The sequence below is a fragment of the Erinaceus europaeus genome, chromosome 14 (genome assembly GCF_950295315.1).
Source record: "Erinaceus europaeus chromosome 14, mEriEur2.1, whole genome shotgun sequence".
Lineage (NCBI taxonomy): Eukaryota > Metazoa > Chordata > Mammalia > Eulipotyphla > Erinaceidae > Erinaceus > Erinaceus europaeus.
In genome coordinates, this window is record NC_080175.1 from 30,995,140 (window position 1) to 31,017,641 (window position 22,502).

The following is a 22,502-nucleotide window of genomic DNA, read 5'->3' on the forward strand; positions in this document are numbered from 1 at the left end:
AGGGGAGAGAAAGACAGACACCTGCAGACCTGCTTCACTGCCCGTGAAGCAACTCCCCTGCAGGTGGGAAGCCGGGGGCTCGAACTGGGATCCTTAAGCCAGTCCCTGTGCTTTGCGCCACCTGCACCCAACCTCTATGCTACCATCTGACTCCCTCACATATCTATACTTAATGACAAAAGAGGCAATAACATAAAATGCAGAAAGAAAAGTGTTTTCAATATGGTGTTGGAGAAATGGACAGCCATATGCAGAAAACGATACTAGACTACCATCTTATACTATGCATTCAAGCTAATCAAAGATTTATAGATGTCATCCCTAGAAGTATACATTAAATTTAAAAAGTAGGCAAAAAAGAAAATCTTCAAATTTGCATCTGAGATGTGTCCAGAGGCTCAACTCCAACAACAGGGAAGACAAAAAATAAACAAAAGGAAAAGCTGCACAGCAAAGCAACTGTTATCAAGACTAAAAGACACTCTACTAGTGACTCAACCATATTTCTTACATAATCCTTCTACTACATTCCTACACCATGCTTCTGATAAATGTTTGATAGACAAAGTATACAAAGATCTCTCAAAACAAAATAAAACAAAACTAAAATTAAACCTACCTCACCAAAAATTAGGGAGAAAAGAAATTTCCCAAAAGGGATATACAAATGACCAGTAGGTATATAAAAATGTTCATTATCATTTATTGTCAAGGAAATGTGAATAAAGGCCACACTGAGATGATATCTCATACCCGTGAGAATATGCAGGTGCTGTAGAGGACACAGAGAAGCAGCCAGAAATTGAGAGGGTAGGGGGAGATTGGGAGAGAGACACAGAGACACCTGCAGCCCTGCTTCACCACTCATGAAACTTTTCCTCTGCAGATAGGGACCAGGGGCTTGAACCTGGGTCTTTGTGTACTGTAACATGTTAGCTCAACCTGATGCACCACACCCGGGCCCTCCTTAGGATTTTATGTAGATAGAATAAGAGATAAGAGAATAAACAGAGTTTCATTTACTCATTGGTCATTCTATTACGAGTATAGTGGTATACTGCTTTATTTTTAATGTATCTCTCTCTCTCTCTCTCGCTATATACATACATATATATATATCATCCATCTATCTATCTGCCACCAGAGTAATCACTGGGCTCCGTGTCAGTACTATGAATTCTCTGCTCCAGATGGCCATTTTTGCCTTTTTTACTTTCTTTTTTATTAAATAGGATAGAAAGAAATTGAGAGGAGGGGAGAGAGAGGCACTTACAAACCTGCTTCATCACTTGTGAATCTTCCCCCTATAGATAAGGAGTAAGGGGTTCAAATCTAGACTCATGTGCGTGGTACCATGTGCCTAAACAGGTGCGCCACCATCCACCCCCTACTATCTTTTCTTAATTTGCTTTTGCCTAATGATATATTATGGTTTAACTTTGTATATGCTTGTTTGTCATCTTTTTATCTTCTTTAATGAGGTGCCTGTTTAGTCTTTGGCTTATTTTTCAGATGTTTCCTCATTGTTAAAATTTGAGAGTTTTTGTGTATTTTGATATCATCCTTTATCACGTCTTTCTAATCAACTTTCTACTATCTGTGACTTGTCTTCTTAGTCACTTGGCGTTGTCTTTTGCAGAGAAGTTCTTTTTTTAATATATTTAAAAAATATTATTTATGGGAGTCGGGTGGTAGCGCAGTGGGTTACGTACACGTGGCGTGAAGCGGAAGGACAGGCGTAAAGATCCCGGTTCAAGAGATTTGGGCAGTAGCGCAGTAAGCGCAAGTGGCGCAAAGCACAAGGACTGGCGAAAGGATCCAGTTTGAGCCCCCCGCTCCCCGTCTGCTGGGGAGTCGCTTCACAGGCTGTGAAGCAGGTCTGCAGGTATCTGTCTTTCTCTCCCCCCTCTGTCTTTCCCTCCTCTCTTGGTTTCTCTCTGTCCTATCCAACAACGAACGACATCAACAATAACAATAATGACCACAACAAGGCTACAACAACAAGGGCAACAAAAGGTGGGGAAAAAGGGCCTGTAGGAGCAGTGGATTCATGGTGCAGGCAGTGAGCTTCAGCAATAACCCTGAAGGCAAAAAATAAAAAATAATAAAAAAATATTTATTTATTCCCTTTTGTTGCCCCTTTTTTATTCCTGTAGTTATTATTGTTGTTGATGTCATCCTTGTTGGATAGGACAGAGAGAAATGGAGAGAGGAGGGAAAGACAGAGAGGTGGAGAGAAAGATAGACACCGGCAGACTTGCTTCACCACCTGTGAAGGGATTCCCCTGCAGGTGAGGATGGGGGGGGCTCGAACTGAGATCCTTACTGAGATCCTTACTCCGGTCCTTTCGCTTTGCACCACATGTGCTTAACCTGCTACACTACCGCCTGACTCCCAGAAGTTCTTTTTCATATAAGCTTTTTAATAAAGCATCTTAATAAACTCTAGCTTATTAATTATTTCTAGTAAGGGCTATGACTTTGGTATCAGACAAATATTATATATAATATTTATGTTTTAACTTAAAATATTATCTAAATTTTTGTGATTTTTTTTTTTATTGGTTTAGTAATGATAGACAAGACCATAGTATAAGAAGAGGATAATTCCACACAATTTCCACCACCAGAGTTCTGCATCCTATCCCCTCCATTGGAGGCTTTCCTCTTCTTTATCCCTCTGGGAATATGAACCCAGGATCATTATGGGGTACAGAAGGTGGAAAGTCTGACTTCTGTAATTGCTTCTCTGCCAGACATGGGTGTCAGCACATCAGTTCATACGCCCAGCCTATTTCTATTTTTCCCTAGTGGAGCAAGGCTCTGGAGAGGTGGAATGTTCCTTTGATTCATGTATTATTATTTTTCCTTTGATTCATTTATTATTCATTTTCCCCAAATATTTTAAGTTTCTCAAATTTCTCCTTGAATTTTCACTAATTCTACTATATCTAGAGTTGTAGCTATGTTGTAACATAGCTATGTATCATTTTTTAATGCTTTCAGGTCCTGATGCATGATGGACATATTTTGAGAATGAGAGTGTTTTACTGACACCTATATTAGCGAGATGAGAAATTGTATTCATGTGCCAATAAGTTCACTGTAAACCACTAACTTCACTGTACAAATGAAAAAATAATAACATAAAAGCTATTTAAAACATAATAAGATTCATCTTGGATGGAGCTTGAAGGATGCATGTTAAATGGAATAAGCCAAAAAGAGAAAGATGAATATGGGATGATCTCACTCACAGCAGAACTTAAGAAACAAAAACAGATTGTTGTATTGCACCAGAGAAAGGACTCTGAGGATATGTGTGTGTGTGTGTGTGTGTGTGTGTGTGTGTGTGTGTAGGTGGTTCAGGTCCTGGAACATGATGTTAGAGGACCTAGAGGGGGTTAAATTGTTATGTGGAAAACTGAGAAATGTTATACATGTATAAACTACTGTATTTTATTTTTTGTTACTGCATTGTTGACTATAATCTATTAACTCCCCCAATACAAAAAATATTTCAAAAAAAGAAAAAGAAAAGAAACAAGAACAGAAAGGGGAAGCACAAAGTAACAGTTGGTCTGGGTTTGTGTATTGTACCAAAGGACAGAAAAAGGACTTCGGAATCCTGATGCATGGTTGTGGAAAATGACTTAAGTTAGGAGTGAGAGTTGTTTTGCATACACCTGTCATGGAGAGATGAGAAATTTTACCCAAGTGCCAACAACTGTGTTGTAACTTTAAAATAAAATAAAGCTAAGGCTATTATAAAAAAAAAAAGAGTAATGTGTCATTCACTTGGCTTCTAGTCCCCATTGCTTCTGATAAAAACTCAGCTGTTAATCTTATTGTGTTCTCCTATATGTGAGAACTTCTGTTCCATGATATCCATTTTATTATTTTTAATAAATCCTCTTTATTATATTCCTATTTGATTACTCAATAATATTATAGTTGTCTTTTTTATTCCCCTTAATTCTTTGGGCATATTTATAGTGACAGTTTTGAAGTTATTGTCTAACAATAGGCCACCTAAGAAGCAGTTTATATTGACTTTGTTTCCTGTTTATGAAGCATAATTTCCTATTTATTTTCAGGTAAAATATTTTTGATGTTGAAAATTGCATTTTAGATAATATGGAGGAAAATCTTTGAATTCTTAATCTTGCTTTCCAGAGATTACTTTTGCTATTTCTTTTTTTGTTTGTTTGTTTGTTTGTTTAATGACTTTCCTAGACTAACTCTACTCTAGGTATCCTTTTTTGCACCATATAGATGCTTCTATCTCTTAAGCTTTTCATTGTTCTTAATAGTTTTTTTAAAGCAGTTTCCTAGGGGGTTGCCCCTGCATGCACATGACTTTATGGTGAGACAGTGGTTGAACATAGGTTGGGCTTACCTTGAGCCATTAAGGCATTCACTCTGTCAGTGGGTCTGTATTGGGCTAAGGGAACACATTTCAAATTCACACTTTACGATTCTGACCAGTTTTTACTTTATGATAAGCATTATCATGTCTTCTTTATGAGTACACTATGCGTTTTAAAATGTTTATTCCCTTTTGTTACCCTTGTTTTTTTATTGTTGCAGTTATTATTGGTGTTATTGATGCCATTGTTGTTGGATAGGACAGAGAGAAATGGAGAGAGGAGGGGAAGACAGAGGGGGAGAGAAAGATAAACACCTGCAGACCTGCTTCGCTGCCGGTGAAGTGACTCCCCTGCAGGTGGGGAGCTGGGAGCTCGAACTGGGATCCTTAAGCTAGTCCTTGCTACGTTACCACCCCACTCCTAGTACACTATGTTTTACAAACATCTAGGGATACATGGATAACTAGTCTCCCACCAGCCCCCCACCCCCTGCCATTTCTCCTGAGTACACACAGTCTTTCAAACAACAGAAATTCATGTTCTCACTGCTTAGGAAGCCAGAAGTGTAAAACCACAGCGTTGGCAGAATTGATCTCCTTTACAGATCTGAGGGCTATTCTATCTGATGCCTCCTTCCTGGGGGCTTAGTAGCTGCTAACAATCCTTACCATTTCTCCCCCATCCTTACCTTCTTTGTATATGGTCTTACATATCCATGTAATTGAGTCTATCTCTCCTTTCTTTTACTAAAATACCAGTCATTTAATTTAGGACACATTCTAATCCCATATAATCTCATTTTAAGAAATTACATCTTCAAAGATATAGTCTCCAATAAGATCATCTTCTGAAATTGAGAATAGAATAAATTTGAAGGGCACTATTTAACCTGAATTCCATTCATTATGAAGAATCACCTGAAAATCAATATGGTCTTCATATTATGGATGGGGTAATCATTTGTCAAGACTTAAGAACAAACTAATTATGTATTAATTTTTTAATTTACTTATTTTTGACAAGAGCACTCCTCTACTTGCACCAGGGATTGAACCTGTAACTCCCATGCGCTATCATCATGCCATCTATATACCTGGGGTGGGAGACATTTTTTTTTAACCAATATAATTGTAATGTGTCACTTGAATTATTTGTTAGAGTGGTTCTTCAAATTAGCCTAACTTACATCTACTTTTTGGTTGTTTTATTCATATTTGGTAAAAGTCAGAGAAACCTGTGGCTAGGAAAGTTTTGATGTAACCTTGCCCTTTTCAACTCTGACTTGCATGTCTGCTTTTAATCTAGAGCCAAATAACTATCGGACCATGCATGGCCGGGCAGTAAATGGCAGCCAGTTGGGAAAGGATTACATCCAGCTGAAAAGCCTGTTGCAGCCCATCCGCATTTACTCCAGAGCCAGCTTGTATGGCCCTAACATTGGTCGGCCCAGGAAAAATGTCATCGCCCTGCTAGATGGGTAAGTTGGATTATTTAGCTGTTTGTGGAGCTCCAGTGGCATAATCGGTTAGTGCGTGGTACTTAAACAGATTATTTAGCTGTCTGTACACTATAGCTCAATAAATATAGTAAATTAATGTGAGTTAATATCCCTCTGTGTGATTAAAGGCTTATCAAGACTCTAGGATGGGTTGGAAGGGATGCATTGTTTTGAAAAGCACATATATGGAAGTATTTCATGGTATCAATTATATTTTTAAAAACAAAAATATTATATGCTCTATTTTTGTGACCTTTTAGAGAAAGTTAGATTAGGTACAAATGTTATCAAATCAAACTGGTTGGAACTGGTTAGGAAATAGGAGAAAAACTATAATTACTTACAGATTAAAGTCTGATTTATTTATTTTTATTTTTATTTATTTATAAAAAGGAAACATTGACAAAATCATAGGATAAGAGGGGTACAGCTTCACACAATTCCCACCACCAGACCTCCATATACCAACCCCTCCACTGATAGCTTTCCTACTCTTTAACCCTCTGGGAGTATGGAACCAAGATCCTTGTGGGATGCAAAAGGTTGAAGGTCTGGCTTCTGTAATTGCTTTCCTGCTGAAAATTGGCATTGACAGGTCAATCCATACTCCCAGCCTGTCTCTTTCCCTAGCAGAGCTCCAGGACACATTGGAGGGGTTGTCTGTCCAGGGAAGTCTGGTAGGCATCTTGCTAGCATATGGAACCTAGTGGCTGAAAAGAGAGTTAACATACAAGGCCAAAAAAATTATTGATCAATCATGAACTTAAAGGTTGGAATAATACAGATAAAGAGCTGGAAGGACTCCATTTTGTAGATAGCTAGTAGGCGTATTTTAGTTATATTCCAAAGGATATTTGGCTATACTGGTTTTTTTTTTTTTTCCCTGAGACTGAAATCTGATATACAGGTAGATCCAAGTTATTGTCTGGGGAGTTGATGCCATGGCTGCATAAATGACCAGAAAGCTGGATCAGGGAAGAGACTAGCTCCCTAATATAGGAAAGGGTTATGAATATTGTTGACTGTAAACCCCATCGATTTAATCTGATCTGGGGCCCATATTCAGCTTAGGAGTCTATGTGACCTCTGCATCCCTGTAGATCAGAGCTCTTATTCTGTGGTCATGAGTAGGAACATTCCAAGCTGCCCCAATATCAGGACCCATCTTCCTCAGGTGTAGTATAGAGTATGTGGACATGTGCTCTATCTCACAGGACCTGGTCTATATCTAGGTTTGGGGACTTTGTTAGAAAGTGAACCAACTGGAATGGAATTAGAAAATACTATGAAAGGAAAGATATCACCCGAGTAATGAGGCAAGGGTTGACATTCCATGCCTGAAGTCTCTGGACACAGTCTGAAATGAAGCATGCTGAGGTGGTACTCGTTGCGTTCATTAGGTTGGGATCAGCGGATGCAATATCATTTGGTATGAATTGAGAGAAGCATGCAGGAAAATGAGCCCCACCCTAGAGGTTCCAGGACTGGGGGAAATATAGCCTCTATTGAGGAAGTGGGGGGGGGGTGTTCCTGCTATCTTAGGGTTAAGAAGACAAGAGATAGTTATTGCTATAATTGCATTATTTAGCAATTGGGTTAACTTTGAAAAGTCCTTTGTTAGAATTTGTTGTATCATACACAAAAGCACCATAATTTATGCCCTTTGACATGATTTGTGTATAGCTGTGCCAGTGGTTGCTTCTGTTCTCCCTGGTCTAGGCTTTTGAGAGAGTCAACATAGCTATTACAAATTGTGCTGCTATGAGCATAGATGTACGCACATCTTTTTGGCTGGGTGTTATGGAGTCATTGGGGTATATCCCCAGGAGAGGAATTACTGGGTCATATGGAAGGTCCATGTCTAGCCTTGTGAGAGTTCTCCAGATGGCTCTCCATAGACGCTGGACCAATTTACATTCCCACCAGCAGTGTAGAAGGATACCTCTGTCCCCACAGCCTCTCCAGCATTTGTTGCTGCTGTCCTTTTTGATGTATGCCATTCTCACAGGAGTGAGGTGGTATCCCAATATGGTCTTATTTGCATTTCTCTTGATAATCAGTGACCTGGAGCAATTTTTCATGTGTTTGTTAGCCTTTTGGATCTCCTCTGTAGTGAATGTTTTGTTCATATCCTCTGCCCATTTTTGAATGAGATCATTTGTTTTTGTTTTTTTCACTAAATTTCCTGAGTTCTTTGTATATTTTGGTGATTAGTTTCTTGTCTGATGTATGGCATGTGAAGATCTTCTCCCATTCTATGAGGGATCTCCTTGTTTGTGTGATAGTTTCTTTGGCTGTGCAGAAGCTTTTCAATTTGATGTAGTCCCATTGGTTTGTTTCTGCTGTAGTCTTCCTTGCAATTGGGTTTATATCAATCATCAAAGATGTCCTTGAGGTTTAGGTAGGAAAGTGTTCCACAGATGTTTTCCTCTAAGTATTTGATTGTTTCTGGTCTAACATCCAGGTCTTTGATCCATTTGGAGTTGATTTTTGTTTCTGGTGAGATAAAGTGGTTCAGTTTCTTTCTTCTGCATGTTTCAACCCAGTTTTCCCAGCACCATTTATTGAAGAGAGCGTCCTTTCTCCATATAATACTTTGGGCCCCCTTATCAAAGATTAGATGTCCATAGGTGTGGGGGTTTAGTTCTGGGCTTTCAATTCTGTTTCACTGGTCTGTGTACCTATTTTTGTTCCAGTAACAGGCTGCTTTGATGATGATGGCCTTATAATACAGTTTGAACTATGGGGGTGTAATGCCTCCATTTCTGTTTCTTTTCCTTAAGATTGTTATGGCAATTCTAGGTGTTTTTTGGTTCCAGATAAATGACTGTAGTTTTTGTTCTATCATCTTAAAGAAGCTTGGTTGAACTTTGATGGGTATTGTGTTAAATTTGTATATGGCTCTTATAATCCATGCACATGGGATTTCTTTCCATTTCTTGGTATCATTTCTATTTCATTGAATAGCGACTCATAGTTTTTAGTATACAGGTCTTTCACTTCTTTGGTTAAGCTTTTTCTTAGGTATTTTATTGATTTTTGCTGCAACAGCGGATGAGAGTGATTTCTGGATGTCTTCTTCAGATTTAGTGTTTGCATAAATAAATGCCACTGATTTTTGTACATTGATTTTGTAGCCTGACACCTTGCTATATTGCCTAATAACCTCCAGTAGTTTTCTGCTGGATTCTTTAGGTTTTCTATGTATACTATCATATCATATGCAAATAGTGGAGCTTGACTTCTTCCCTTACAATCTGTATTCTTTTGATTTCTTTCTCTTGCCTGATTGCTATAGCAAGAACATCCAATATTATTTTGAAGAGTAATGGTGATAGTAGACATCCCTGACTAGTTCCCCATCTGAGAGGGAATGCTTTCAACTTCTATCCATTGAGTAAGACGTTGGCTGTAAGTTTGCTATATATGGATTCCACTATCTTGAGAAATTTCCCATCTGTTCCCATTTTTTGTAGTGTTTTGAGCATGACTGGGTGTTGGACTTTGTCAAAGGCTTTCTGTGCTTCTATTGAGATAATCATGTGGTTTTTGGTTTTGCTTTTATTGATGTGGTGAATGACATTGATTGACTTACATATGTTAAACCAGCCTTGCATTCCTAGGATAAAACCCACTTGGTCGTGATGAACAGTCTTTTTAATATACTGCTGTATCTGATTGGCCAGGATCTTGTTTAATATTTTGGCAGCTATGTTCATCAGAGATATTGGTCTGTAGTTTTCCTTTGTTGTTGTGTCCCTATCTGCTTTTGGTATCAGGGTAATGTTGGCTTCATAGAAGGTGGAAGGGTGTGTTCCTTTTTCTTTGATCTTGTGGAAGAGCTTTAGAAGTAAAGGTATTAAGTGTTTCCTGAACACTCGTGAAGCCATCTAGTCCAGGACTTTTGTTGTTGGGAAGATTCTTAATAACTGCTTAGATTTCTTTGTCTGTGATTGGTGTATTTAGCTTTTGTAGTTCTTCTTGGTTCAGTTTTGGAGGGACCTATGTTTCTAGGAATTCTTTCATTTCTTCCAGATTCTCTAGCTTGGTGGCATATAGTTCTTCGTAGAAGTTTCAAATGATTTTCTGGATTTCTGTGGTGTCACTTGTGATATCTCCTCTATCATTTACAATTCTATTTATTTGATTCTTTTTTTTTATTTTTAGTGAGTCTGGCTAGGGGGTTGTCAATTTTGTTTAATCTTTCAAAGAATCAACATTTGGCTTCATTGATGTTTTGTATGATTCTCTTATTGTCCATGTTTATTTCTGCTCTAATTTTAGTGATTTCCATCCTTCTAGTTGCTTTAGGGTTCCTTTGTTCCTCTTCCTCTAAGTCCTTGAGGTATGCAGTAAGGTCGTTTATTTGAGCTTTTTCTTGTTCTCTGATACGTGATTGTATTGCTTTGAGTTTCCTTCTCAATACTGCTTTAGCTGTGTCCCAAATATTTAGATAACTTGTTATTGAGAATCATACAAAACATCAATGAAGCCAAATGTTGATTCTTTGAAAGATTAAACAAAATTGACAAACCCCTAGCCAGACTCACTAAAAATAAAAAAAAAGAATCAAATAAATAGAATTGTAAATGATAGAGGAGATATCACAAGTGACACCACAGAAATCCAGAAAATCATTTGAAACTTCTACGAAGAACTATATGCCACCAAGCTAGAGAATCTGGAAGAAATGAAAGAATTCCTAGAAACATAGGTCCTTCCAAAACTGAACCATTTTTTCATTTTTATTTCTTTCCGGGAACACTTGAATCTTGCTTGAGTGCCTCTCTGACTAAGCAGTTCTTAAGCAGTATGTTGTTGAATTTCCAAATTCTGTGAGTTTTAGTAATTTTCTGTTTGTTGTTGAATGTTAGCTTTACTTCACCGTGGTCTGAGAAAATACTTGGGATGATTTCAATACTCTTGAAGTTGTTGATACTGTCTTTGTGACCTAACATGTGGTCTGTCGTTGAGAATGTGCTGTGTGGATTTGAAAAGAATGTGTACTCCAGTTTTTGGGGGTAAAGAACTCTGAAAATGTCCAGCAGGTCTATTCTGTCCATCTTTTCATTTAATTCTCTTGTTTCTTTGTTGATTCTCTGCTTCATTGATCTAAGTGTGAGAATGTTGTGTTGAAGTCTTCCATTACTATTGTATGACTACTGATGTATTTTGTACTTTCAGTAGGTGTTTGATATATTTATATGGTCCCTAATTGGGTGTATAGATGTTAATAATTGTTAAATCTTCTTGGTTGATTGATCCTCTAATCATTATGTATTGGCCTTGCCTATATTTATTACTTTAATTAATTTTAAGTCTATGGTGTCAGTGATGAGAATGGCTGTTTTTGTCTTTTTTGTGGTCCATTAGCCTGTATGGTAGTTTTCCATCCTTTCACTTTAAGTCTGTGTATATCCTGTTGTGTCACATGGGATTCTTGCAAGCAGCATATGATTGTGTTGTGTTTTCTGACCCATCCTCCCACTCTGTGCCTTTTAATGGGTGAGTTTAAGCCATTGAAATTTATTGATATTATGGATTTAATGTATTGTAGTGCCATTATTCAACAGTTTTTTATTTGCTCTGATATATGGCAAATATTATAATGATGTTCTTGTTTATAAGAGGTGTTTTAGTACCTCTTTCAGGGCATGCTTGCTGATGGTTGCCTCCTTTAACTGTTGTCTGTCTGAAAAGGTTTTGATGACTCCATCTAGTTTGAATGAAAGTCCAGCAGGATATAATATCCTTGCTTAAAACCCTTTCTTATTCAGGGCTCCATATATACCTTGCCTTTCTCTTCTGGCTTTTAGAGTTTGAGTGGAGAAGTCTGCTGATAGTCTTATGGGTTTTCCCTTGTATGTGACTTTTTGTTTTTCTCTTGCAGCCTTTACAACCCTTTCTTTATCTTTACCTCTTTTAGTTATAACTATGATGTGTCTTGGTGTCTTCAGGTCTGGATTGATTCTGTTTGGGACTGTCTAGGCCTCTGGGATTTTAATTTCCTTTCTGTTGTTTAGGTCTGGGAATTTTTCTTCTATAATTACTTCTAGAATGTTTACTTCCCCTTCCTCTCTTTCTTCCTCTGGCAAGCAATGATACAAATGTTACTTCTTTTGAGATCATCCCATATGTCTCTGTTGTTGTTTTCAGTGTCTCTCAATCTCTTTTTGAGCTCTTTTACCTCTTTCTTTGTTTCTCTAGCTCATCCTCTGCCTGGCTAATTCTGGTTTCTGCTTCTGTTAGTCTGTTTTCCCTTCCCTTAGCTTCTTTCTTCAGTTCAGCTATAGTATTAGCTTGTTTTGTTAATTGGGCTTTTAGCTCAGCTATTTCAGCTTTCATTTCTTTAATTACCTCTAGGTAGCTTGTATTTTCTTTGAGGCTCTCATCTCTTGTTTCCCTAGTTCTGATAGCCCTTTTCTCTATAGTTGTCTTAATTTCTGTGATTATTAGGTTTACTATGGCTTGTATACTTTTCTTATCTATGGTTACTTCTGACTGATTTGGAGTTTCTTCTGGCCTCTTGTCCTGATTCATTATGGTAGCAGTTTTATTTGCTCTTTATTTAATCATTTTTTAAATTGATTTAAAAATTTTTTTCTGTTCTGTATTTCTTCAGTTGTTGTGTTTTGAGTACAAGCCACAGTATACTAAATACTTTTATGACAAATCCAGTAAACCAACCTCAGAAAGTACAACAGTAGTAATTTACGCAAGGATTGATGTAGTTCAACCAATACCAGTTAGCCAAACAACATGTCCAGTCCAAGAAAAAATAGCAACCAAGTCCAGAAGAAAAAGAAAAGGAAAGGAATAAAGGGAAAGCAAGAATAGACAATTATGCAAATCTACTGTCCACTATAAGTAAATATAGGAATAGATAGTGGAGAAAGGGAAGTAGAGAAGAGGCCCACACACAGAGTCCACTCCAAGTCAGATTTCTTCCCCAAAATATGTCACAAGTGAGTATCAGTGAATTCAGAAAGCAAACGAAGGAGGAAGAAAAGAATTAAAAAAAAAAAGAATAGTGAAAAAGTTTTTTTTTTTTTTAATTAGCTTGGATGAGGATAAAAGGACTGTGTAGAGAAGAGGGAGAGAGAAACAAGTTTCTCTCACAGTGGATAGGACACTCAGTCACCTAGCAATGGAAAAAAACAACAACAGTTAATTTTGGTCAACCTGAAGAAGGAGGAGGGAAAAGGAACATGCATATATAATTATAGTAATAATAAAATAAAATAGAATAAAAAACACTAACAGTCAGTATGCATCTTGGACCGCTTTGGATTGGCTACAGGCACCCTGAGCAAAGACAGCCAATTGTAAGAAATAATAAAAAAAAAAAATCCTGTAGTCTTTACCAGGCAGGAATGAGGCTCTGACTGGTTAGGTATTTTGCCACTCAAATAGAGCTCCAACCACTTAAAAAAAAAAAAAAAAAGAATTAAACAAAAAGGAAAGGCTTGGAATGACACCCCTGGTGAGCCAGGAATCTTGGTAAAGAAAATAGCTCAGTGGGAAGCCTGCTAGAAGGGGGCTGTCCAGCCCCTGGGGACTGGTTCTGGGGTGGGAGGGAGGGGTCAGCTCAGAAATAATCAAAAGATTTCCTTTCTTTGTCCCCCTGGCCTCCTTTTGTCATCCCAAGAGTGAGTTATGGGACTTTATTATGGTACCACCCTGACCAGCCTGTGTTCACCCTCATACAGACAGCCCAGTATCCTACCCTACCCAGAGAATCCTAGGCCACAAGCTGCTGCTTCTTGGAGCTCATGGCAGCTGCTGCTCTCAAGTCGTCATCTTGGCTCCGCACCCTTTATTTATTTATTTATTTATTTATTTATTTATTATTATTATTTTTTACCAGAGGACTGCTCAACTCTGGCTTATGGTGGTACAGGGGGACTGAACTTGGGACTTCAGAGACTCAGGCATGAGAGTCTCTTTGCATAACTATTGTGATATCTACCCCTTAAAGTCTAATTTAACTAATAGATTTATTAACATGCATACCATAAAATTGCTATTATATGTTTTACTTAATTTTGACTAATTGTAATAAATGTTTTTAGCCATTGGTTATAGATGATATACTATGGTAAATGCTATCCACACTCCTGCTTGTTGGCCAGATCCATATTAAGTAAGCTGTATATCAACATAGGTGGGATCCATTAGTCAGGTCAGAGGGAATGTCTGAGGGAATGGCATGAGGGAGACTGAAATTATATTAAATCCAAGACCCAAAGTTAGTGTGTCATGGCAACTGGTGGAATGAGAGCAAAGAACTTAGGAATTTTGAGACTTTTTCCAGATTTATTAGGAATATAGACACTTCTTTCATGCAGTATCATGCCATATTCTTAGAAAGATAGGGTCCTTTCTGAATAATTCAAAGATGAGTAAGACATTTCCAGTAAGGTCCACAGATCAAGTGAGACTAGATGAATGTCTCACTTGAATAATAGATCTCTCCAAGGAGAAAGAAAGCTTTGACCTACTTCCTGTATGGTCCTTGGAGACTGTAACTTGGAGACTGTTGTGATTCTCTCTTCCCATTTGTAGTTGTTTAGTCTTGACCTAAGCTAATAAACATAGCAACTGTCCCTGAAGGTTCAACCCAGCATCACATGATAGCACTATGTATGGTTGTGTGGTACTTTGTTTCCTCTTCTCTCTGTTTCTCTCTTCTCCCTCTCTCCTCCCCCAACCTTCCTATCTCAATATGAAATGGAATTTTTGACTGTGGAAGGCGGCACACAGTGATGGTCTCAAATATGCATGTGTGTTCAGTTCATTCCTAGTGCTACATTTAAAAGTTATCATCATCAGAGTCAAATACTAAGACTTTCTCTGCTCTCATAGAATGTAGAATATATAGAATATAGAATAACAAAATAGAGGAGACAAATAACAACTAACTAATTTTAAGACTAAGACAGTACTGAGGAGAAGAAAAAAGATGGTGATTGTCTTACAGCTCTGGGATTGCTTTCTCTCAGATATGGCAAAAATAGAAGCAGCAACCAAGGGATTGAACTAAGGAGTGCAGAAATAATCCATGAAACACATAAAACCCAAAGACAGAGCAAGAGAAACATGGGAAGCACTAGAAAGTAGACAAACAACAAGCCAAGGGGCTCCCTATTCGGATTTCCTAGACCCTGGTTCTCAGTACTGCCATTATATCCACAAGCCTACCAGACACTGTGCGTGGAACCCTGAGTGAGTCTTCCACCCCAAGATAGCTCGTCTCAGCCTGCCCTGCACTACCACTGGGAGGGGCCTCACCCTAACCCCTAAAGTCAACCAGAAGGCCACAGAGCTAGAGTTGGGCCCTAGTTGGTCCAGGTCCCACTGTGTTCTGGCAAATGCCAATCCCAACATCCATATGTGTGTACAAGGAAGCCAGAGCAGCCTCTCTCCTCCAAACTTTACAGTATCTGGGCAAGTGTAGTCCCCACCTCCCGCATGTGTGTCTAAGGGAACCAGAAGGGCCTCTCCTCACCAGGTTTCACTGTATCAGGGTGTGCAAGTACATCCCCAACTCCCTATGTGACTAGGAGAACCAGAGTGGCCTCCCTCTAGCAAGTTTCACTGTATCAGGGCAGGTGAGTGTGGCCCCAAACTGCCTCTTGTGCACTTAAGGGAATCATAGGGTCTCTTCTCACAAGGCTTCGCTATATCAGGGCTGGTGAGTACAATCCTGAACTCTCTGTATTTCTAAGGGAACCAGAGTGGCTGCCCCCTCCCCAGGATTCACTGTATCATGATAGGAAAATGCTGTCCCCAACTCCTGCCTCTGTGTCTAGGGGAACCAGGCCAGCCTCTACCCCCTCAGACTTCTCTTTGTTCCATCTGGGGTGTGCAACCCCAGTTCCCTATACTTCTAAAGGAACCAGACCAACCTCTCCTCCCAGGCTCCACTGTATTCTGGGAAGTGTGGATCCCAGCACCTGCTTGCATCCACTGGGCCCAGAGCAGCCCCTTCCCTCCCCGTTGTGTTTTACTATGTTCTAGTCAGTGTGTATCCCAATTCCCAGGTACATGCCACACAGAGCTAGAGCAGGGCTACCACCAACTCACTGGCAGCCCACATTGGACCCCACCACAGTCATTGAATCCCCTCTTGAACTACCAGACTTTGCATACCAGGCCCAGAGAAAACAAGTTGCACCCTCTCTGCATAGAGGCACCCAGGAACTATTGAGCTCCCTGTGTACCTGCCAGACCTCAAGTACTCCACAGAGATTCAGATGACCTTCCATATAGGACAGAACTCCATGTCACTGACCATCCTTGAAATCTTCGCAGGCCAGTGACCAACTCAGTGTCTTACTCAACTCAATAACTTTGAGCACTCTGACCATTTTGTGTGTGCCCCCAAGTGATCTCTCATTATGAATACCACTGACAACGGTAGCCAATCAACCATGCCTGAGAGCACAGGGTAATCTGAACTGTATTGGTAATAGACACAATGGATAGACCTAGAAAATCTAGCCTATCAGCAAATCAAGGAAAAAACAAAGCAATACAGGAAAATACTCTAATAAACCAGAGATAATCAAAATATTTGAAGTGGAAACTGAAAAACTAGTCCATATGGAAGTGATAAAACTCATGGAAGAAACCCAAATGAAAAGGGAAGACCAACAGATGAGATCCCTAAGTAGAATAGGAGTCAAGACCTAAAAGAAAAAAAAAGAACCAAGTGCAAAAATAGAGAAATTAGGGGGAGCATGTGGTGGTGTACCTGATTGAGTGCACACATTACAGTGCTCAAGGACCAAGGTTCAAGTCCCCAGTCCCCACCTGTAGGGGGAAAGCTTTGCAAGTGGCGAAGCAGGGCTGCAGGTGCCTCTCTCTCTTTCTCTCTCTGTCTCCCCCTTCCTCATGATTTCTGCCTGTCTCTACCCAATAAATAAATAAATAAAGATAATAAAAAAAAACTTTAAAAAGAAAAGAAAAAATAGAGAAATTAATCGTAACATTAACCAAAGTGAATGCCACAGTAACACAGCAAAATAGCACAATAGCAGAGTTAAAAGCCACAACAGCAGGGCAGTCACACAATTAATGATCCAAAAGCTAAAACAGCTGAACAAAAGGACAAAATAAAGGAACTAACAAAAAGAGTTGAAAGTCTTTTAAGGAGAATAACAGAAACTGAAGAAAAATATGAGGGGGTGAGGATCTAGAAAAATAATGTGGACAAGAATTCATAGTGAAGGAAGGGAGAAAAAATGAAAAGGGTTGGAGATGTGGGGACCAAGGCATTTCACTTTGTGTCTGTGGTGTAAATATAAGTACATAAGTGCTGGTTTATTATGACTAAGCCAAGAAACTGGAACATAGTAATAAGAAACAGATTAAAGAAATGAGCATGCAAATGGGTGTTATAGTGGAATATAAAAATTAATAGGACTCAGACACTGAAGAATATCACACAGGGCAGGAAAAAGCACTGATGAGCTATTATTTTCCCTTATGTACTAGAAAAAAATGGAGATTTATGTTACTAATGTATGTATACTAAATACACAGTGAAATATAACTTGAAACATATAAACATTCCCAGAAACTCAACCTACAGTATAAAAAAATGTCAGTACTCTAAATTCCCAGCTGTACAATCTTTCCAATCCTTTTTATTATACAAATACAATTCTGAATAGCTATGATCATTGTGTATGCATTATTTTGATTTCTGCATTTTTACTCATTACTTTATATTGTCTTTTCCATATTTCTACATAGTTCTCATATTTGTCATTCTTAATATAAATAAAATATTCCACTTAAGCAATGTAACAAAGTCTGCCTAGGTATTCCCTAACCATTGGGTATTTGGTCTGTTTCCAGCTTTTTTATGTAATATATTGCATAGCTATAAACATATTTATACAAATAAGTTTTATATTTCCTTTGAATTATGTGATTGGGCTACATTCCAAAAATCTGGGTTTCTGGGTCAAAGTACATGATAATTTTTATGATCTTCTACTTGTTGCCAAATTTCTTTTCAGAATGATTTCACCAAGATATGTGTTTCACCAATGCCTCACCAACATCAGTACATAGTATCATATTTATATTTTGCTCTAATTTAGTTAATGTAATACATACCATTAGTTAAACAGAATGATTATAAAGAAAACTTGTTAAAGCCAGCAAGGGAATAAGTATATATCATAGAATGGCATCTTGATCAGCTATTATCAGATTTCTTGACAAAAACGTTATAAGCTAGGAGAGAGTAGAATAACATTCATAATTCTAAAGGATAAAGACTTGTAGCCAAAAATAGCTTGCAAAATTATTATTCAAATATGGTGAAAAATAAAAGACTTGTCCAGATAAACAAAAAAATGGAATTTATCATTATAGATCTACACTACAAGAATATTTAAAAATAAAAACAGTGGGGGGTCATGTAGTAGTGCACCGGGTTAAGTGCACAAAGCATGAAGTGCAAGGATCCCAGTTTGAGCCCCCGACTCCCCTCCTGCAGGAGGGATGTTTCACAAGTGGTGAAAGCAGGTCTTCAGGTGTCTATCTTTCTCTCCTTTCTCTGTCTTTCCCTCCTCTCTTAATTTCTCTCTGCCCTATCCAATAACAATGGCAGTAACAACAATAACAGCAACAACAACAATGGAAAAAAGATAGCCTCCAGAAACAGTGGATTTGTAGTGCAGTCACCAAGCCCCAGTGATAGCCCTGAAGGTAATTAATTAATTAATTAATTAAAATTTAAACAACTTAGAAAAAACCCAAACACATGGAAACTAAACATGTTTATGAATGATCTCTGGGTAATGAAGAAGTAAATGGAAAAAATAGAAATATTATCTGGAATCCAAGAAAAATAGTTACTAATGACAAGTCTAGATATCAGATTTTATGAAATGTAGCAAGCTGCATTAATAGTGATGGTCAAGCACCCTAGATGTTTGGAATTGCTATCTGAGAAGCCAAGAAAGGGAAGAAGGTAGATATCATAATGGTTATACAAAGAAACTCTCATGCCTGAGACTCCAAAGTACCAGATTCAATCTCCCACATCACCAAAAGCCAGAGCTAAACAGTGCTCTGGTAAAACAAACAAGCAAGCAAGTCAATAATTGTAGAGATAGGGCTGCATCTTGGGATTTGAAAGCTGACAGAAGATGAGAGTACTCTGGGAAAGAAGAGCATCTTGGTGCTTATCCTACCTCCAACTGTTGTACAGTCCCAAAATAGCCACCACTATGAAGAAGGTGGCTGCAGAAGATGTTAGTGTTGCTTTTGAAGACCAACAAAAGAGAAATTTGTAGGGGATAGTAGAATCAGAGAGCTAAGGATGAAATATACAAAAACAAAAATTCCAAAATTTAGAAGATACTTGTGAGGATATCATGCTTGCATGTGATGACTGCTTAATGATACCTTTAACAAGTTGGTGATGTTTTTATCAGTCATGCTAAAGAAGAAGCACAGTAAATGTTAGAAGAAGCAAAGAAAATTCTGCAAGGAGAAATGGACTACTTAGAATCTAGAGTGGAATCATTTCACTGGGTTTTATCAGATTTTAAAAATCAGATATATACAAAATTTGGGAACAGAATAAACCTTGATACAAAAAATAAATGTTTTACAATAATTTAAAATTTTGTTTAATAAACTTGAATGTTGTTTTGGAAGGTAATTTTCATCTTTCAAGTGATATTGAAAGTAAACTTCCTTTTAAAAAATTATTTAGTGGGAAAACTTTTCTATATTTGCATGTTTTATTTATTTTATATTTTTCAAAGAAGATAATATTCAGTTGTGCATTTTATATAACAGTTGTATCTAGTTTGGAAGCTCTATTTCCTGTTATTGAAATCAGTGAAGTCACAACAGCAACGTAACAGTGAAGTTCATACAGACTCACAATAAGGATTACAAATCTCAAGCAATTTAACCTTACATCTAAGGAAATTAGAAAATGAACAGATAAAACTAAAGGTCAGTAGAAGGAAGAAAATTATACAACTAGAGCAGGAATATGTGAAATAGAAATAAAAATTATTGGGACTGGGAAGGTCATTTAGTATTAAAGCATAAGATTTGCATGCCTGAGACCAAAGAAGTCCCAGATTCAATCCTTGGCACCATCATGTGAGAGAACTAAGTAGTGTTCATCTCTCTCTCTCTCTCTCTCTCTCTCTCTCTCATGTGAGAGAACTAAGTAGTGTTTATATATCTCTCTCTCTCTGTCTCTCTCTCTCTCTACTTCTCTCTCTCCCTCTATCAAAAATAAGTAAATTAAAAAAAAAAAGAGAGAGATAAAAAGTTGATGAAAAAGATAGATGGAACGAAGAGCTGGTTCTTTGAAGATGGGAATATACTTGGTAGAACCAATTGGGTAAACCCAATTCTTCTACTAACTATGGTGGCATAGAGCTAGCAACAATGTTCTCTCCCAAATAATTATCAAGAACCATGATAGCACTGAGACCAGAAAGCAGTGTTCTTTCCTGAAAAATTTATTGTTGCCAAAAAATCATAGGAAAACGTCAGTAGTTCACTATCTGGTTTGCTTAACAAAGACATCTGTGTATCTCCAACTTTGGTGATTTTGGTAAACAGTAAAAGAAATATTAACATCAGACAAGTTTTCACAGCATGGGATACCAGTTACATTTGTTAACAGTCATGCCCAGGTAGGGGAGGGGGATAGTTTGAAAATAGTGTTATTTCTAATATTAGTGACCTTTCAGTGAAAAACAAGTGATAACAATACAGCTGGAAGGGAGAAGAACATCAAAAGAGAAAAGAAAACCCTGGTGTTTGAGGACAGTGCCAGTGGGACCAACTGAGTTCCTTCTCGCCTTTGATCAGAGAATTAAATTTGTCTGAGAATTCACACAATACAGTGGCAAGGACATGTGACATAGATAGGGTTTGTAGAGGTTGAGAAGTTTTGAGGCAACATGGAATCCTCCAATCTAAATGTGCATGTTTAACAATGCTGAAATCTATCACCGCTTTGCTTCTACCCAGTACTCCCCTACTCTTATCAGACCATATAAAAAAGGCTAACTTCAGAATTATAACATAGTACCACCCACAGGAAAGTAAAAGAAGTTGAACCATATGCTTAAGCAGAAAAATTCAGCAGAAGGAAATGTGAACTGTATCTTGGACTTGGTAAGAATCATAGTGGTTATCAGGGGAGAGGACACAGTTTTGGTGAAGGTATCATAAATAATAAAACTAAGTGTGGGTATATTTATCTATATATATAATTATACCCTTGAAATCTTATAATTCTGTAAAACTTTTAAAAACTTTTTGTTATTAATAGGTTATTACAAGATTACTTTATTTAACTTTAAGTCTATTGTGTCAGAGGTGAGAATGGTTGTTCCTGCCTTTTTTTGTGGTCCATTAGCCTGTATGGTTGTTTTCCATCCTTTCACTTTAAGTCTGTGTTTGTCTTGTTGAGTCACATGGATTCTTGCAAGAAGCATATGGTTGTGTTGTGTTTTCTGATCCATCCTCCCACTCTGTGCCTTTTAATGGTGAGTTTTAGCCATTGACATTTATTGATATTATGGATTTAATGTATTGTAGTGCCATTATTCAACAATTTTTTTATTTGCTCTGATATATGCTAGGTATTATGGTGATGTTCTTCTTTATAAGAGGTCTTTTAGAACCTCTTTCACACTGGTTTGATGATGGTTGCCTCCTTTAACGATTGTTTGTCTGAGAAAGTTTTGATGACTCCATCTAGTTTGGATGAAAGTCCAGCAGGATATAGTATCCTTGGTTGAAACCCTTTCTCATTCAGGGCTCGATAGATACCGTGCCATTCTCTTCTGGCTTTTAGAGTTTGAGAGGAGAAGTCTGTTTATAGTCTTATGGGTTTTCCTCTATATGTCACTTTTTTTTCCTCTTGCAGCCTTTAGGATCCTTTCTTTATCCTTACTTCTTTTAATTATAACTATGATGTGTCTTGGTGTCTTCAGGTCTGAATTGATACTGTTTGGGACTTTCTGGACCTCTTGAATCTTAATATCCTTTCTGTTGTTTAGGTCTGGGAAGTTTTCTTTTATTATTTCCTCTATAATGTTTACTTCCCCTTTCTTTCTTTCTTCCTCTGGTAGGCCAATGATAGGAATGTTACTTCTTTTGAGATCATCCCATATGTCTCTGTTGTTGTTTTCAGTGTCTCTCAATCTCTTTTTGAGCTCCTTTACCTCTTTCTTAGTTTTCTCTAGCTCATCCTCTGTCTGACTAATTCTGTTTTATGCTTCTGTTAGTCTACTTTCCCTTCCCTTAGCTTCTTTCTTCAGTTCAGTTATAGTATTAGCTTGTTCTGCTAATTGACCTTTTAGTTCAGCTTTCAGTTCTCTAATTACCTCAAGGTAGCTCATATTTTCCTTGAGGGTCTCATCTGTTGTTTCCCTAATTCTGATAACCCTTTTCTCCATAGTTGTCTTCATTTCTGTGATTATTAGGTTTACTATTGCTTGCATACTTCTGACTGATTTGGGGTTTCTTCTGGGATCCTGTCTTGATTCATTATGATCACAGTTTTATTTGCTCTTGATTTAACCATTTTTTTAATTGATTTTTTTTCTGTTCTGTCATTCTGCAGCTGT

General features: G+C 37.8%; 1 protein-coding gene and 1 pseudogene across 2 annotated transcripts in view; both read left to right on the top strand.

Annotated features, from left to right (window-relative positions):
* The window catches only part of HPSE2 (heparanase 2 (inactive)), a 707,067-nt gene that overhangs the window by 367,643 nt on the left and 316,922 nt on the right, over positions 1-22,502 (top strand). For both annotated transcript variants that reach the window (XM_060171512.1, XM_060171513.1), the window contains one exon: positions 5,676-5,847. In XM_060171512.1, coding sequence (XP_060027495.1) covers positions 5,676-5,847 — 172 coding nt within the window. The remainder of the gene's footprint in view (positions 1-5,675; positions 5,848-22,502) is intronic.
* On the top strand, positions 19,113-19,515 carry LOC103123619 (prefoldin subunit 4-like; annotated as a pseudogene).